Consider the following 18,877-nt stretch of genomic DNA (forward strand, 5'->3'; position numbering starts at 1 on the left):
CTGACAGTCCCATTCCTGAGCTGATGGCGCCACTCGGTGGTCAGATCTTCCTTCCATAGCAGCATCACGGCCTGCAATCTTAGGATTACATTTGCCAGACTTCTTGCTGTGCAGTTTGGAGTCTGTTGCTTGACCTCTCTGATCTGGGGGGGTCCGGGGTGGGGGACACAGCAGTGCACACTGCACCCTGCAGGCTGTTTTAATTCTGTCACAGCTTCATGGGTCTAGTTCCATCCCCAGCCTCAACGTTGCTATGTTGCCAAGGGTGACCTTGAACTTCAAATCCTCCTGTTTCCACTTCCCAAGTATTAGAATTACACTCACTTGACATCACACTCATATTGTGTTCAGTGCTGGAGATGGACCCAGGGCTTCCTGTTCAGCTAGGTAAGCCGTCCACCAAGCACACTCTGTCTGGACCCAGGCTCCTGTCGTCTTTTGTGTTAATCTCACAGGCTTCTGGGACAGACGTGAGACTGGGGCTCTGCATGCAACCTTTTTCATTTCAAAAGCTGTTGGTCCAGGAGGGAACCGTGTAATTAAGCAGAGGAGACACACAAAGGAATCCTGCTCAAGGTCCGCCACCCTCCTCCCCGCCAAATCCTGTAACCAATTGCATTATGAAAACAATACTCCTCGCTGAAACCTGGTGAGCCGCGAGCCAGGAGATCCCACTGTTGCCCAAGGAAAGAAAGACTTTTTTTTTCTTTCACAAACTCCTGATTCGTTTAGCCCTGTGTGTCTATGTGAAATTCAGGAAAACAGAAGTTAGAGGGAGGGAACTTGCTGCCCACAGACAGACCCTGGCTGCCTGGAAGTCGCTTGGGCTCCATGTTTCTGAGATTTGCTTATAGCCCTGGGTTAATCAAATCTAGATTGGCGAGAGACAGGGAGAGACAGGGAGGGGGTGGCTGTTTCCGAGACCTGAAGCAAACTTGGGGAGAAAAAAAGATAAGTTAGTGCCGGGATTTAGAGCAGGAAAACCCAAGAAGCTGGCGCTTTACCCATTGGAACCCTAGGTGAGAGGGGAGGTTCTAGAAACACCGCACAGAGAGCGAGTCACACAGGGTCCCCATCCCCACCCAGCAGGGACATCTGAGGCTTCTGTTCTCCAAGTGCCCTGCCTTGGCACGTGGTGACAGCCTCTCCTTGTGGAATCATTGCCTAGCTTCTCCATCCTAAGGCGACCTTGTGTCTCTGTCCCCTCACTTCCCCCCACTATGTAATTGAGCAGAGTCGCAGGCCCTGCTGACCAGTCAGAGCGTGCGTTCCTGCCCACAGTGACAGGTCAAGGATAGGCAGACTGCCCAGTCGGAGCCAAAGAAGCCAACGCCTATGATTTGAGCCATTGGCTTCTTGGGGAGAGCCCTGCCCATGCAGGAAGTGGTCAATCAGAATGGAGACCAGAGCCAAAGGCAAGGAAAGATGGAGCCCGCTATCACTGGACACAGGGCCTTCAGGCGTAGACCCCTCAGATACTTACTTAGCTGAAGTCCTTGTCATCAATGAGCCAGAACATTGATGATCTGTTTCTACCTCCAGTGCCTGAGACTGTCTCCTGAGAAACTGGCCAGATGCTTCCCCCATCTGCATCCCAAATTCTTCTGATGCAAGACTCTTCTTCCTGGAGCAACCCATTGCCAACACACACACACACACACACACACACACACACACACACACACACACACACACACACTTGCCCCATGCCTCTCCTGCTCTTTGCTCTCTGGTCCTTCCTGGCACTGGGCTTTGTCAATTTCCCTGACTGAGTCCTCTCTACCCTGTAGTCTGCTTGGTGTGGTTCTCACCTCCTGTGAACCCCCTGGACTTCAGGCATGGGACCCTGCCCTCCAAAGAATAGCCTAGCCCAGCTGTGAACCTACTGGCTCCTAGAATCGGGTAACGGTAACCCCTAAGTCTGCTGAGTCATCCTCTCTACTGAGGGGTGATGTTCATTGGGGGTGGGCAAAGCCAGTTCCTGCACCAGCATTGGGTAAACCAGAACTCCCCATGTCTGCACTCACCGGGATGAATCCCATACACCCCAGAATGAGGACACAAATGCTGCTCACCCCCCCGCCCCCCCCCCGGGGTCGTGGGAGATCTTATGAGCGGCTTTCCAACTCTCCCTACAGGCAAAGATTCAAACCCAGCCCAAGGGTCTCAAAGGAAGGAAGGCTCATTGGCTAAGCCCCCCAGGCCTCTTTGTGTCTCATTAGCGTGGAGATCTGTCTGGAGCCTAGTGACCACAGGTCTTGTCCTCTACCTGTGGAGGGGTTGTGCATTGCCCTTACGTGACTGATGGCCACAAACCTATGGGGGATGGTCTGCTGCTAGCGACAGGGGCCTAGTGCCCGGGAGCAGGCAAAGAGCTTACCATCCCTTCAGGGTCTCTGGGGCTTCTGACTTTAGCTCAACCAGGGACCATGCTACCTTTCACGGTCTCACATGCCTTCTGCCAACAACCTTGCCTGGGATCCAGCAGAACCAGCTTCAAAGTCACCATCCTTCCCTAGACATGGATACTGGTCCCTTCCACCTCCAGCTTCATCTATTGTCTGAGGGAGGTGTTGTACCAAGTCATACTTGTACAAGACGAACCTGGCAATGTCTCCCCCTTGCCTAAAAGTCTTGAAGGCTTCTGACCACCCTCCGGATTAAGCCCAAAGTTCAAGACCAGTTCAGGGCAGCTATGCAGTCTCGCTAGCCTCTTTCCAGGCCCTCACTACTCTCTGGCCCTGTGGAGTTTACTCCAGGCCTGCTGTCCCACCCCAAGACTCCCCACATGCTTCTCCCTGCCTCAGTTTGTTCTCCCCGTCTCCCCTGCCTTTCTATACTTATGCTGAGGCTGGGCTCTGTCAGGACGCTTTTACCAGCCCCAGGCTTCACCAGACACTGGAGCCTTTGACCCCTGCCACAGCCTGCTCCCCCATTCTACAATCTGGCTAGAATCTCCACATAGTTTTTCCTAATGCCTGTGGTCCTTCCCCAGCACAGTAAGTGAAAAATACCAGAGGCCACAGGGAATTTTCCATTTTATCCCAAGCACCTAGTCTGTATGCTACCTTCTGCGTGGCTTCACTAATGTGAAATGCGTGCGTGAGTGAGCCTAGCAATACGGGATAACTATTTTATGAACCGGGCTACTCAGCTCTTCTCCCATCAAAGCCCTGCACCCCACTGACTTCCACCCTTTCCCTCATGTGCCTCATACCTGTCCTCAAAGGGCTTTGCCTGGCTGCCAAGGCTCTTCTACTCTCTCCTTATAAACCCATATGTGCCCAGCAGGTCCTGCCCTGTGATTACCCAGCCTTTGGCTCTCTGGGAGCCCTGGGCATGGGTATCTTGTAAAATTCACGGGCCCCAGTGAATAGCCAAGGGTGCTTGGGAGGGAATTCACACCCTGGGATCCTAGACCCTCTACCTGTGTCTCCCTGGGAGACACTTCCTGGATGCTCAGAGCCTGGTGGTCTCTCCATGCCAGGCACAGGCAGTGCCCATGGGTGCTTCTCTACTTGTTTACTTCAGTTTAGGGTTCTTGAAAAGAGTCTGGAGCATCTCTCCATGTCACTGAGAAGAACACAAGACCCATAATTGGTCCAGGATCACACAACATTGGCAAAGCAAGGCTGCAGAGTCAGCCAACCAGCTTCTGTTCCTTTCAGCGCTGTTCTTTCCATAGCACCTGGTCTGGGTCCCCTGCATTTGTTGAATGACTGAGTTATGGAGACAGCCACTGTCCCAAAAGCCTTCATGCTCACTTCTCCTTGATACCTGAGCCCTGGGGCCTTCAGGGTGGTACAGCAAGGATCACAGACAAGGTTGTCCTAGAGAAACCGCAGGTTTGAAGCCCAACCATTCATTCTCCAGAAGTCCTGGGCACAGGCATTGTGTGAAAGACCAGAGGGCTCTGCTGACAAGTCCCCAATGCACTGAGTTCCCCATGAGGAACAGACTCAGGGCAAGCCAAAGTGCACATGCTGGGGTAGGCCCCAGAAGCGCAGCCTCTGCAGGCCAGTCAGCCACAGAGGCTCATGGGAGTTGCTGAGGCTGGAGCTTGTTCCCCTCCATGGTTGGTACAGGGTCACAGGGCTCAGGTTTCCTTTCTATAGCTGGGAACAGGCATTATCAAGTCACCAGGTAACTGAGAGGTACAGAAGCCAGGATCTGGGACCCAAAGGAGGAGCCCCCACCCCCAGGTCAGCGAGGAAAGGAGTTCAAAGTGCTGCTGGTTGACCCCAGGAGGGCAAGCATGGAACAGGGATCAGGAGTGTGTGTCTGTACCAGGCTGCTGCTGTAACTGTGGGACACACAAGAAGATGGTGTTTCCACAGCAGCAGACAACACAAAGAGGTATGAGTCAACTCAGGCTCAGTAGACCTCCCCATCGCCCTGACGCAAATGCACCCACCCCAGCATTCCCAGATACCCTGGAGAGACACAAACCTTGGCACCTAAAGCCAGACTCTTCTTCAACTAGGACCAGGGAGTGATGTAAAGACTCAGTAAAGACACCAAGTCCCTCTCAAGGCCACCCTCTCCCTACTGCCTGATATGGAGGCTGGGTACACACTTAATGAATACCCGAGCAGACAATTCTTAACTAGTACCTCCACCTGCCCCCCGCACCCCACCCCACCCCCCACAGCACATTCTTTTGCTGTCCCCGAGTCCTGATGCAAGGACCAATCCACAGATAGACCTTGCAATCGCTCAGCTTTCCTGTTCATAATGTGGGGGTGCTGGGTGAGCCTTTTCTAGCTGGTTACTGGGAATGCTGACAGAGGCCACAAGGATCAACATGAGGCTCGCAGGCAGGATGTGAGGTCTTGGTATGGCCACTGTCCCGACACCCACTCCAGCACAGCATCCCTGAGTGTGAACCTGCATTCACATCTTCCTTCCTCCCGGTCCCCAGTCACCACCTCTAATTCCATCCAGGGTGTACAATGAGTCGCATTTAATAGTTTTTTTTTTTCCTCAAGGAACAAAACACCAAAACAACAACAACAAAAAAAAATTACTCGGGGTCAAGAATTGACTGGGTAAAGAATTAACTGGAGGAAAAAAAACCAGGAATATATTAAGCTTTCGGTTGGAAAAATAATGCATGCAGTCGGCTCACACACCCCTTCTCTGCGTTTCCACCTGTGCACACACCCCTGCTCCCAAACATACATGAACACAATCAAGCACACACAAGCTCACAGCCATCATCACCAGACACTCTCAGCAGGCACAAGCACGCGTCCCCTCCTGCTCCCAGCCCCAGGACAGTGGGGGAGGGCTCCCTTGCTAAAGCAGCAAAGCCAGACTAACTCCAGCTACAGGGGGACATTCCCAGGACTCTGCGAGCCGTGCACTGGGTAGGAGGTGGCCAGGCCACGAGAGTCCTTAGACGATTCTGTTCTCCAGGACGGCCAGCCGCTTGCTTACAGCTTCCAGTGGACATGGAGTTAAGGGCAGGTGCCGGTGGCCAGAGCTGGTTTCTGGGTTTCTCCCAGGAGCTACATCCAGGACTTTCCCCCACCTCTTCCACCTCCATCAGAAGTACTCAGCTGTAATCATTTTCAGGCTTAGTCCTGGGGAACCCCTGCCATGTGCTGTCTGAGGCTGGGGAGCTATCAGGGCATGGTCCACCTCTGAAAGGGCTAGGGTTCACCATGCCATCAGGAGCCAGAGAAATGGTTCCGAATCACCATGCCATCAGGAGCCAGAGAAATGGTTCCGAATCACCATGCCATCAGGAGCCAGAGAAATGGTTCCGAATAGGCTCCATATTTGGGGGCATGTCCAAAACTATCTCTGTCCCATCTGTAGAACTTGGCTTCTGCCTCAGTTTCTCTACCATACAGGAGCCTCTGAGTATGACAAGGTCTATCACCAGGCAGGTGCCAGCCTATCTAGCCAGAATCCAGGCCTTGGCAGGAGGAGGCTGCCCCAAGCTTTAAGACCTAAAGCCAGACCTCTCTGTGGTCATCCCTCTGCATCCCGGTCCTCTGTGCTCCTCCATCCCTCCCCACTCCTGCCCTCCACAGCCTCAGAAAGGATATGCTTCCTGGTCAGGGCCTGCAACAGACCCTCCACCTTGGCCTCAAATCTCACTATGGACTCACAAGCACAAGGGTCTTCCTCTGTAGTGGAGAGAAGAGAGAGAGGGGACACGCCTGCTGAGCAATGGTAAGGAGATGACCAGTCATTGCAGAAGCTGACACATGGGAGATTGGGGTGGGGGTAGGGTGATCTGGCAGGACAGAAGGAGGAATAACAGGCAGACATCAGAGTCTCTAGATGGCACAGGAAGAGTGATGAGAGTTTTGAATGTCCTTAGAGCCCTGTCTTCAGAGAACTGAGCTGAGTACCTGCTATGTGGGGATATGCAAGTTATATGATACGCTGAAGGCACATCTGGGTCTGACATCTGGAGTGTGTGTGTATTGTGTGCATGTCTATGTGTATGCCTGTGTGTGCATGTCTGTGTGTGAGTGTATGTGTGCATGTGTGTGTTTATATGTGTGCATACATATGTGTACATGTCTGCATATGTGTGCATGTGTGTATGGGTGTGCGTGTGTGCATGCATGTACATGTGGTGGGTGTCAATGCTCAAGTGCCATCTACTGAGTTTTTTGAGACCAAGACTTTGTCTTGAAGCTCACCAAGTAGGTTAGGCTAGCCGGCCAACAAACTCCAGGGATCTGCCTGTCTCTGTCTCTTTACCTGTGGTTTACAAGCATGCCACACCTGGCTTCTTAAATTCATTTTCTATGTATGTGAGTGTTCTGTCTGCATGTATGTACATGATCTACATCCATGTAATGTCCTCAGGGGGAGTCATTTCTTCTAGAACTGTACTTTACAGACAGTTGTGAGTTTCCACATGGATGCTGAGAATCAAACCCAGGTCCTCTGGAAGAGCACCCAGTGTTCCTAACCATGGAGTCATCCATCCCTCCATCCCTCCATCCCTCCATCCCTCCATCCCTCCATCCCTCCATCCCTCCATCCCTCCATCCCTCCTTCCCTCCATCCCTCCATCCCTCCATCCCTCTGGCTGCTTTGTTTTGGTTTTGTTTGTTTGATATTTTAAGTGGGTTTGGGGGATAGAACTCATGCTTGCAAATGTGGTAACCTATGTTTTCTTATTGCCCAGGAACACAGATATTTTGCCACAAGTATCAGACCATTGGCCAAGACATCAGGGGAGCCAGGATGACAGCAGGGCTTAACCCTGACTCCTTGACAATCAAAAGTGATCCCACTCCTCTGTCTACAAAATGGGTCCTGATCTTCCTATCAAACTGTGCAGATGGCAGAATGCACAGAACACTGGGTACAGAATCTGGCCAAAGAGGTGGGGCCAGCACATCTGGGCTGGTAGTGAGCTAGCCAGCTAGTGTTGCCCCTGCTTGGTGTAGCACTCTGATTTACCCATCCCACCTCTGGTCCTCTATTCCCAGCAGAGCCTGTCCTACTGACAACCTTTGACCTCACTCACCCACACAGATTTTTTTCTGCAACTTCTTGCCAATCTGGTTGATGGTCTTGAAGTCAGCCGTGTAAAAGTAGTGGTCAGCCACTGGCTCCGAGGCAATTTCCCTCAGCTCATCCTCCACAGCATTGCCCACGCCCACCGCAAACATCTTAAAGCCTGTCAGAGGAATCAAACACATAAGGCTGGCCTCCAGGATGGGCAGGCAGATAGGTGACTGAACCTCCCAAGAAATGCCTAGACAGACAACCTGCACAAGATACACAAACAACCTACACAAGACACTTCCTGGTGGCAGCTGCTAGGACTGCAAGCACCATGCCTGTATCAAGAACAAGTCTACATTGCGGTTCTGCTGTGTATCCCTGTTTAGTGATGTTTATGCTGCGAGCTTCGTGTGACCCTCAAAACATCTGCCTGGGGGTTATTATTTCCCTCATTTAGATAAAATGGTATGAGCTGTCTCAAAGTGGCCCTGTCTTCTGACAGTTGGTACATTCTTAAGAACCAACATTCTGCTGGAAAAGTTGTAAGTCTCAGCAACAAAAGAACTGCAGGAAAAGCCACTTGGTCATCTGGGAGCCTCGGTTGTGTCATTGATATAAGAGAGAATTGGCCTAACAAACACCTCCCTATTTGAAGGGATCTGGGTTTAAAACGTTAATCATAAGTCATTGAGCCAAGCTACAGTAGAGCTGGCCCAAGGGTGTCCCTGGCCATCACTGGGGTCCAGAGCCTAGGAGGGCAGCACATACCAAGGTCCTTGGCCTTCCTGGCAGCGTCATTAATGTAGTCCTGGCTCCGGCCATCGGTGAAGACGATGCCCACCTTCTGGGCTCCAGGCCTCGCCCCGCTGGACACAGTGAAGGAATTGTCTATGAGGTACTTCAGAGCGGCGCCGGTCATGGTGCCCTTCTCCATGTAGGACATGTTCCTCACAGCGGTCTTTATGTCCTTCTTGGTGTGGAAGCGGCCGAGCGGGAACTCCTGGCGTATGGAGCTTGAGTACTGTACCAGCCCAACCTGGGCCAGCCTGTCGGACACATCTAGTGTGTCCACAATCTGGTTGATAAACTTCTTCACCAGCTCAAAGTTCTCCGGCCGCACACTCTTGGATCCATCAATTAGGAAGACCAGGTCGGTGGCTGAGCCGCTTCCACCACCACGGCAGACTGTGGAGGACACAGTGACAAGGAGAGGAGGAAGCTTGAGAAAGCGGTGATCAGTTGCCATTGACTGGGCACTCAACCATGGGCTAGCACTGGACTCAGTGCTGTCTTGTTTCCCTGGGTCTCAGGATTTCCTCTACAAAGCCGGAGCTCCTGGCCCCATTTTCCAACATCGGGAACATCTGGTAAATGACACAGCTCAAAACCAGTGACACCAAGATTTTTACCTCAGGATCTGTGCCTCCCCTACCGTAACATGCCCACCACCTAGTACATCGAGAGAGGTCTGGAGTCAGGAGCGAACCTTCCACCATTAACAGGCTCTGCAAGGCAGCTGTCTACCTTGTAGACTAGTCCAGAAGCAAAGAGCAGGATGCCTCTGATGGGTCTCCTGGGGACAGCCAAGTCCCTGCCATCTCCCACTTCCCTGCCCCCAGCCCAGGGCTCAACTGTGTCCAGCCACTGACCATTACAAGTCTTGCCATCGCTGTTCAGGGTGAAGCCCTCATGGCAGGCACAGGTGTAGGATCCAGGAGAGCTGATGCACACCTGCTCACAATCATGGTCCCCTGTGGCACACAGGTCTGACACCACTGGGGAGAGAAGAGGAGGCTCAGAATCATACTCACAAATGCCTGGACATCTCAGCCAAAATGCTTCTCTCTGACCATGAAGATCTGCCCTTTGCACATTCAAGGAAACTGAGACACACACACCAAACTGGATAGATCCCTGATCCCATACTCTCAGCCCAGGGTGGAATCACTATAGTCGGAATAAAATACCCAAAGAAGGGGCTAATGTTGCTGATGAAACCAAAGGCCTTGAAAGGGTAACGGCAACGGGAGCAGGGCCCCTTGGCAGTTCTGTTCACTCCAGACACTAGCACAGCAAGGAATTCAGTGCACAGTTCCTTCCATACACCTGTTGCATGCTGGGAGCTAGTGCCGAGGCTTGCCTTTCATGATTCATTCAATCCTCGCAGGAAGGAACACACTGTAAGCCACATTACACATATGGGACAGAGTGGGCCCCAACCTCACCCCTGGTCCAACCCTGCACCCCCTGACCAGCCAACATGCCCAAAAGATCCAGTCACCAAGGACGCCAAACCTTCCCAGGCCCCTCAACCCTCTTGTGTCAAAGAAACCTTCAGTGCCAAGGCCTAAACAGGTAGGTTGCGGTTGTTTGGTTGTTTCGTTTTTAAGACACTCCTCCCTGGTGCCTGCAATGTCATCTAAGACTCTTGAACTGCAGGCTCGGGGCCTTGCAGAATCTGGTACCCCCTATTATTGGTCCAGTCTTAATTCACTACTCTACCTCAGCCTGTACTGGGTTCCACTCCTAAGTCATGGCGGCGTTAACCCCTGGCCTCACTCCTGATGACACCCACTATATGACCTGGCTCTCTGATCTTACCGTAAGTCCCTAGCCTGTCACCCTGTCCCAGTTCCTCCTCCAGGACTAGCCTCACCCAAAGCCCACTCTGCCACTCCTGCAATGCTCTGCCCCCAGACCTGGCCTCCCAAGATTATTCTCTATCTCCATCCCTGCTTCACCCCAACTCCACCATCCCCCTCCAGGCTCTGAGATTGGAGCCACAGATCCCCAGAGTTAGTCAAACCCAGCGGCAACCCCTCTGTCTAAGCCCCGCCCCCAGGCCTCTCGGCTCCGCCCCCTCCCTGCCACGAACCGCAGAAGGCCTCTTGGAACTTCTTGGCCAGCTTCTCGATGACATTGTAGCTCTCCACGTAATCCACGTGCTCATCCTGCGGCTCACTAGCGATCTGTCGCAGCGTAGCCTTGTCCACACGGCCCACGCCGATGGCGAACAGCTCGATGCCACTGGCCCTCGCGCGCTCAGACACATCCCGCACGCTGTCCTGAGGCCTCCCATCAGTCACCACGATGACAACCTGCACATGGGGGCATGTGAAAACCGGCTCCAGCAAGCCCTCAGGACTGCTGACACAGGAGACGGAAGTCTAAGAGGCACCGCAATTCGCTCATGGGTGCTGGGCTGGTGGCAGCCAGAATACACACACACCAGGAAACAGGTCCCACGAGCCAGGGAGGCTATCAGCTTCTTCTGACAGTGGAAGTTGAGGGCTGAGGTGGCTCCCAACTCTGGCCTCTGAGGCCTTCTCCATCAGGCAGGTTGTGGCGTCTCACCTCCTGAGACTCTGCAAACAGGAACTCTGCAAACAGGGCTATGTGTCTTCCTCACACTCAAGCTTTCTGGGGCCTCAAGCTGCTGAAACTATGGCCTCTGCTCTCCCTTGAGATCCCCCGTGGTCAGCATGTGGGAAACTGCCCAGGTAAGAAACTAACTCTGTACAGTGTAGTTCTGCATAATGACCATCAGAGGGAACCCGAGGCTCACGAATGACGATGGGCGCCTCAGGTTGTCGCTGTGTTGCCTTGGACTCAGAGGGTCAACACCCCAAATCCAGAGAGCCAAATCACTGAAGGACAATGTCCTTTTGTCCTCCTTGACTACCTAGGATGATACCTATCCCTTACAAAGAAGAAAGGACTGCAGATTGCCCACACACATACAGGCCCTTGCCCTGTGCCCTAGAAAGAGGGGGGCCCAGTATGGCAATGCCCTGGTGCCTGGCTGTAAAGTAGTTAGAGCAGATCTGGGACAGAAGTGAGGCTCCCACTTTACGACTCTCTTTGCTGACCATGGGTATCTGCGTCTTTTTGCTGACCATGGGTATCTGCCTCTGGAAAGACGTGGGGCCACGACGAGTGAAATGACTCACTGGCAGGAGCCCCAAGGGGTCAACTGTTATTTTAGAATTCAGCACATTGTCCCCTGGGAAGTGATGCTGCACATTCCTCCCTCCGGGGACCTGGGGTGAAACCTAGCTGTGACTCTGAGCTGTTAACACTCAACCCAGCCCGCTGTGGTTTCTAGTCTCTGAGCTATGGCCCCACCTTGAGACTCCGGAAGGTGCCCATTCCCAGCAGCCTCCCTGTCACCTCTGGTCCTCACCTACCCGCTCGCTTGAGTCACTAGTCTGATCTAGGGAAAACAGTTTGTTCTAGAGATGAGCAAGTTGTGAGCCTCAGAGGTCACCACGTCTCTCCATCAGCATCATCTGGAGCTACTCTAAGTATAGCCATCAGCCCAACCCAAGGACGGAGCAGCACCACAAATCAGACCAGCAGCTGTCTGGTCTCACTTCTTTGAAGGCTAGGGATGACTGGTGACGCGTGTGTCGCAGTCACCGAACACTTCTGCCACTGAGAATTTGGGCAATTTGTTGATGCTTTCTCTACCCTGGTTTCCCCATATGTAAAATGGAGCATTCAGCTCTGGCAATGGACTACAGTGTGCGAGAAAGTGGGGTACAGAAGGAAGGGGTTATCCCCTGGGCCAAGGTCTGGCAGGTAAATGGTGACTTCCCAGACCAACAAGAGCTGGGATGGACTCAGAGAAAGGACAATGTGGGTAGACACCCTGCTTGCTGCTCGACGACGTGCCTCTGGAGCCCTCCGTGATGGTGACTCAGGGGACTGTCTCACCTTCCCAAGCACAGGCTGGCAAAGTACACTGGTGCCAAATGGGGCATGCTGGGTGCCAGGCACCCTGCTGAGCCAAGTTGCAAGAGAGGTTATCAGTGTTCCACTTCATAGGTGGAGAAACTGAGGCACTGTGCTTAAGAGTAGCACATTCTCTCTTGGTGGCCAGTGTTAACATGGGACAGAGAGGTTGCAGAGTCCTTACCTTCCCCAGAATATAAGCACCTGGCCTGCCTCTCTCTGCTCGAGGGAAGATCCTGACCCTAGCTCTCCCAGTTCTACAGAGTGATGTTTGCAATGACCTCCCGTGTTTTAGAACAGCTGCTCTGAGCAGAGGAGCCCAGCGAACCCTATGGCTTCAGCCCAGGTTCCTACTCCAACCATCCTGTGCTCCATACCTTGCTGATGTCAGGGGATCTGGCGCGTCCCCCCTCAGCATCACTCAAGGCCTTGGTGATGGCGAACTGCAGGGCCAGGCCAGTCATGGTGCCTGTGGACAGCGGCTGGATGCGACGCACAGCTTGCAGCAGCGACGCCTTGGAGCCGTGGGCCCGAAGTGAGAACTCTGGCTTCACAGTGCTAGCGTAGTTGACCAAGCCCACCCTCGTGGCATTGGGCCCCACATCCAATGACTCAATGACCTGAGACAGGAACACCTTCACCTTCTCAAACTCCACGGGTCTCACACTTCGAGAACTATCAACAACAAACACCAGGTCCGTGGGTCGTGTCCGGCAGAGGTGCCCTAGGAGGGGCAGTGGGAGGAGACAGAGAGTAAGGGCAGATGTCAGAGGAGCGGCCTTGGGGTCCTGAGAGCCCAGCGCGGGTCTCAGTGGTCTAGGTAGGTTCTCAGCTCAGGGTATAGTCTCAGGTATGCGGCTCAGCCCGTGGGGAGGGAGGCGGGAGACCCCTCTGGTCTTAGGCCACACACTTCACTACACCTCTTCTCAGGAACCTCAAAGAACAAGCAAAGCCGTGTGGAGAATAGTCCGACTTGCTAGCAGAACGTTAGCCGGGAGGACACTGGGGACCTCCAGGGTGGGCACAGCCTTTAGGGCCAGCATGATACCCACTGTCTCTTTTCATCAGCAAATTTGGAGCCACTTCCCTCTAGAGACAGGGAAGGAGCAGGAATTCCTGGTGCCACCTTGTCACCCTGGCCAGGTGGGCCGGAAGACACCCTGACCCAACTTCCAGCAAGGCAGCACCAGAGACTGGGAAGTGCCAGTGTTGGAACTGAACAGGCCTGGGCTCAGACCCCGGCTCAACTGCTCCATGGCCCCAGGCAGTGGGTAGCACATTTCTGAACCTCAGTTCCCCGTTTGTACAAAGGGAGAGTAAACTGAGGGTGCACATCCGTCCCTATAGCAGATCGGGGCTCTGTGACAGACAGACTGCCCTGCCCAGCCCTTGCCACATGGGAACAATTCCATTCCCTGTTGGGCACAAAGGACCAGAAAAGGAAAGATGTGACTCAAAGCCCTGGCATCTGAGTTTCTCGGGAGACCTTAGACATATTCTCTACAGTGACAGAGGCTCCCTGCCGGCTCAGCCTCCAAATGGTGAAGTGGGATCCAGAGGCAGAGTGGACCATATCTCAGACTCAGGACCTGACCCCTCGTGGCTCTGGGGCTATCTCATGGCACAGACTGAGACAGGTCCTCCTCCTTGGGAGCTGAGCATCTCAGGGCTTCCAGAGCACAGCCCCTGAGGGCTAGCTCAGCCCTGCAAAGGGCTGTGGCAACTGACCAGACACCTGGTCTCATGAGCTACACTCACAGAGCCCTGGGGCCTGGCGCCGCTGCTGGTCCCTGCAGCATGTGTGGCCCTGAGGGTCACCTGTCCCAGCCTTCACTTATTATCTGCACTGCCCTCCCTGAGCCGACACCCCCAAACCCTGATTCCCATTTAACCTCCATCTGTCTCTGGCCTCAGCGCCCCAGCCTGTCAAGAGTCACAGATCCTGTGTCCCCATCATCCACGGTGGCCTTACCTCTGGACTGTGGGGCAAGACCGAGGCTATCAGGGACCTGCAGCAGCAGCAGGCTACAGAGAGCAAAGGCTGGACCGGAGGTGACCTTCATGGTTGCAGCAACACAGACAGCCAGCGGCAGTGGCACACTGGAGGAGGCCAGAGTGGGGGGATTGCCTTATCAACCACTGGGCAGGGGACAGCACCCTTGCCCCAACCCCCAGAGGCGGGGCCAGCCTGAATGGAGGTGTGTGTCTGGAAGGAAGGTAGAAGCAGCTGACCACAAGGGCCCCTTTGCCTGCAGAAGCAACTCGAGCCACAGCTGGAATTCAGGAAATCTCAGGTGGGTGGGGGCGGCTCCTCTGGCCAGAGCCCGTGCTGACTCCACCACTCAAGGACACTTGAGCCCTGCACTTCTGCTTCATCCCACACCCAAGTCCTCCCCACCTAGAATCCCAAGCCCAGTTTTCTCACTAAACATGCTTCCTAGTCACACGTGCATACACAAACACACATACACACACACACACCTTCTCCAGCTGCACCAGTTTTCTTCGAAGGCCGCTGGGCCTTTGCACGAGCAGAGCCAACCGCCCAGTGCTTTCTTCTTACTGGCTCCATCCCAGAAGGATTTTCCCAGATCTTAACAGCAACCAACTAGCACGGCTGTGCTTAGCATATGGGAGAATGGGGAGCTGGGGGAGGGACTGGCTAAGGGCAGACATGGGAGCAGATCATGCACCTGTGTGACCTTGGGCAGCTTGCTGCACCTCTCTGTGCCTCATCCCTCATCTGAGAGGAGAGACAGTGTCAGCGCCGCCTCACAGAGAGAGCTAGCTAGAGAGCCTGAACTATCTTTGTTAATCCTTACAACAAAGCGAGTCTCCTGAGATTACATGGGGAGGCATCAAGAAGACCAGAGAAGGAAGATGAGGCAGAGGATTGCCACTGCTGCAGGGGAAGAGCCTGTGCATGTTGCTCTGGAAGGGAAAAGTTGCAGACTGGTTTAAAGGGAGGTCCTTGGGGATGACTGACCTAGTCCACAGTTACATCTTCAGCGACCATGGTGTGTCGTCTTTCACACCCCACACACCTGTGAGGCAAGCAGAGAGATGGAGTCTATCAACCCACTCTCCATATGCCAAAGCTGAAGCCCAGAGAGGTTCAGTAACTAGCCTGAAGTCACACAGCCAGTTCAAGGGCAGAGTCAAAGCACTTTCCCTTTTGTCTTCTCCCATTCGGGTCCCATCAGTCCCCAGTTCTCAGCCCTCTGCATCTCTGCAAACCCAGAAGAAACCTCTGTGCTGCTGACCTCTCCTTCTCCTGCTGGGAGGTCTCTCTTCTCCAGAGTGGCTGCGTGGTCCCAGAAGTTGCAGCAAGTATCTTTTCTTCCAAATTGTGCTGAGTGGTTGTCCTTGCCATTCAGACATGAGGGTCTTTTCTATCTCAGTCCCCTTCCTAACCCTAAGGCCCAAGGACAGTGCCAAGCAAATGCAGAAGTTAACAAAAAGTGGCAATGAATGGGGTCCCATCTAGGTCACATGAGGGGCAGCGATGATGGCAGTGATGGTGGCCATGGTGAGAGGTGTACGTCCGGGTGTATGGCCCTTGGCAGGGTAGACAGGGAAAGCTTGAGCCAGCGCCCATTCTGTGGCTCAGGGGACAGAGCCCTGTTGCTGGGCCCAGCTGTACCCATGAAGCCTCCCTTTCAGCTCCCTTCTGAATGGCCGGTCTGTGCCCCCAGGACAGCCAGCACAGGCGCCTTCTCTGTGTCTTTCTCTCCTCGTTAGCAGAGTCCCAAAATACGCCACAGGTAGGCTTCCAGGAACCAAATGGGTTGCAGAGAGAAGGGCGGCTTTCACATTCCACCGTGGGGCCGACAGCTGGGGGCACCTGGAAGTTCAGCTTATACATTGAGGACAGAAAAAGAAATATTTGTGTTTTAAAAATGTGAAACATTTTCCCTGGACTCAAAATGAGGAACTGTGTGTGCCCCACTTTCACACCCAACAGCCTCCCAGAAACCTAAGGTCCCTATCTTGGCTCACGAGAGAGAGAGTGATTGCCTCTACCAAAGTATGTTTGAGGAAGATGAGCCCAGGACTCCCTCTCCAGTGCTCGCATGCAGGCCCAGTACTTTCTTCAAACAGCCAATAGCCTCTCGTCTCAGACCAAGAGGCCTGACCCCTTCTGCAGCAATGGGTCCCTGCACCCACCACCCATCACTAGCAATACTGCTCAATCCCAAAACAAACCTTTATTATTTTTTTTTCTAACTTTTCTGAGACAAAGTCTCACCCTTTAGCACAGGATGGCCTCCAACTCACAACAATCCCCCTGCCTCAGCTTTGCAAGTTCTAAGATCACAAAGTGCAAGCCACCACATTCAGAGTTATCTAATCTCTCTGTGTGTGTGTGTGTGTGTGTGTGTGTGTGTGTGTGTGTGTGTGTGTTCTCATGTGTTCATGTGTAGTACATGTTCCTGTGTATGGAAGATCAAATTTATCATCAGGTGTCTTCCTCTCTCCCTCTCAGTCTTATTTTTTGAGACTATGTGTGGTGGTTTGGATAAGAATGGCCCAAAAGGCTCATATATTTGAATTCTTAGTTACCAGGGAGTGGACCTGTTTGAAAGGATTAGAAGGATAGGGAGGCGTGGCCTTGTTGGAGAAAATGTATCACTGGGGCAGGAGGTGGGAGGGTTAAGGTTTTGAAAGCCAACAACAAGCCTCCCCCCGCCCCCTGCCCCTTGGATCAGAATATGCCTCTCAACTACTTCCCCAGCACCATGTCTGCCTGCATGGTGTTCTCTACCATGATGATTATGGGCTAAAACTGAACCTGTAGCCAGGCAGTGGTGGCACTCGCCTTTAATCTCGGCACTTGGGAGGCAGAGGCAGGCGGATTTCTGAGTTCAAGGCCAGCCTGGTCTACAGAGTGAGTTCCAGGACAGCCAGGGCTACACAGAGAAACTCTGTCTCAAAAAACCAAAAGCAAAAAAACCCAAAACAAAACAAAAAGGAAAACCTGTAAACAAGCCTCAATTAAATAAAAGCTTTCTCTTATAAGAGTTGGTCATGGTGTCTCTTCACAGCAATAGAATGTGACTAAGACACGGGGTCTCTCAGTGAACCTGGAGCTCACCAGCCCAGCTAGTCTGGCTAGACAGCCCAGGGCGGGGGAGGGGGGTCCATTGGTCTCTGCATCCTATCCCTTCATCCTGATGGTACAGGCACACAGCTTCCACATGGGTGTTGGGGATTTGAACTCAAGTCCTCGTGTTTGCCTGTCAAGCACTTTACCCACTGAGCCATCTCCCCAGCAAGATAATTTATAATTTGGGACCGACTCGTATTTTAGGACTCCCCACTCCTAATAAAATAACAGCCGTGAAATAGCTGGTTTGAGGAGCAGTTTGTGTATTTACTCCACTCACATAAACTGGTTAAATCTAGCTTTCTCGTTTGCATATAACCCAGAACCACCTTGTGCTGGGCCACGGCCTGGCAGCCACATGGGCTGGGGTCCAGGACCGAATAAAATGGAGGAATAGAGCGGAGAATCAGCATTTACCGCGCTGCTTCCTGACCAGCCTGGAACTTCTGTCACCCCGCTTCCCTGCCTGGAGCTGTGTTTGGAAAAATATAAACAAAAATAAATAAAAAGAAAAATCTTTCCTTAAATTGCTTTTTGTTGTTTGTTGGGTTGTTTTGTTTTGTTTGTTTGTTTGTTTGATCGATTGATTGATTTGGTTTGGTTGTTTTTGTCACTGCAATAGGAAAAATAATCAGTACATTCTTCTGCATGAAAAGGTATCTGGGAGCCAAGATCACTCCCAGATCGGAATTCAGACAGTCAAAAGTACTAGCAGTCACGTGTAGCCACAGCCTTACAAGAAGAGGATTGCTTGAACCCAGAGTCTGATACAAGCCTGGGCAACCAAGTGAGACCATTGTCTAAAACGGGGTGTGGGGGTGGAATCAGACTTCCCAGTCACCTAAGTGATGTAAAACCTCAAATTGGGCTCTGAAGAACCTCAAAGGTCATCTAGACCAGAGCATCTGGATGTGGCTATACAACCCATCCTCCTGGAAACGTAGTGCATGGGCCAGAGGATGCCAAGGGTAACTTCTTGGCTGGACCATCTGGACCACTGGGATGGTCACTGCACTATCTATCCCCCAGACAGGCTGGCGGTTCACATCCAGCTGTGGTTCCCTCATGCTGGCCACTCTGCCTGCTGGGACTCACCTGGTGAGTAACTAGGCAGACATCCGGCAGGAACCTGGGTGAGGGCCTGGCTATGGCACTGGTCCCTAGGAGCCCAGACAGCCAGGGATGCACATGTTCCTGTGGCTGCAAAGACCACCCGCTGCTCCACAGAGGCTCTGCTGCCACCAAAAGCCCATGGAGCTAGCCCCGGGCCTAGCTCCCAGCTTGCTCTTCTGACATTTAAAATGATTCTGTCGCCTGTGGTCAGTGTCTGGTCTGGGTATTTCCAGGTCTTGGCATGTTGTTCAAGGAACCGAAATAAAGGCACACAGCAGTTGCAGAACACCAAGGAAATTATTCAAGAGCGAAGTACACAAGCAGTCAGATTTCTGAAGCGAGCAGGAGGCTGCTCGAGAGAGAATACTGAGGGGCTCTGGTTAGTTTAGGCTTGCCCTTTATGAGGTTTAAGGGGAAAATGAGCTGGTTACTAGGGAGCTT

At 52.9% G+C, this 18,877-nt stretch overlaps 1 protein-coding gene across 1 annotated transcript; it reads right to left on the reverse strand.

Annotated features, from left to right (window-relative positions):
* Positions 1-4,948: 4,948 nt before the first annotated feature.
* On the reverse strand, positions 4,949-14,349 carry Matn1 (matrilin 1). Its single transcript, XM_034504049.2, has 8 exons — positions 14,189-14,349; positions 12,594-12,940; positions 10,358-10,580; positions 9,132-9,257; positions 8,251-8,667; positions 7,502-7,654; positions 6,057-6,137; positions 4,949-5,447 (listed from the first exon to the last, which is right to left on the reverse strand). The coding sequence occupies exons 1-8, from the start codon at positions 14,277-14,279 to the stop codon at positions 5,398-5,400; spliced, it is 1,488 nt and encodes a 495-aa protein (XP_034359940.1). The 5' UTR covers positions 14,280-14,349; the 3' UTR covers positions 4,949-5,397.
* Positions 14,350-18,877: the final 4,528 nt, after the last annotated feature.

The sequence above is a fragment of the Arvicanthis niloticus genome, chromosome 5 (assembly GCF_011762505.2).
Source record: "Arvicanthis niloticus isolate mArvNil1 chromosome 5, mArvNil1.pat.X, whole genome shotgun sequence".
Classification (NCBI taxonomy): Eukaryota; Metazoa; Chordata; class Mammalia; order Rodentia; family Muridae; genus Arvicanthis; species Arvicanthis niloticus.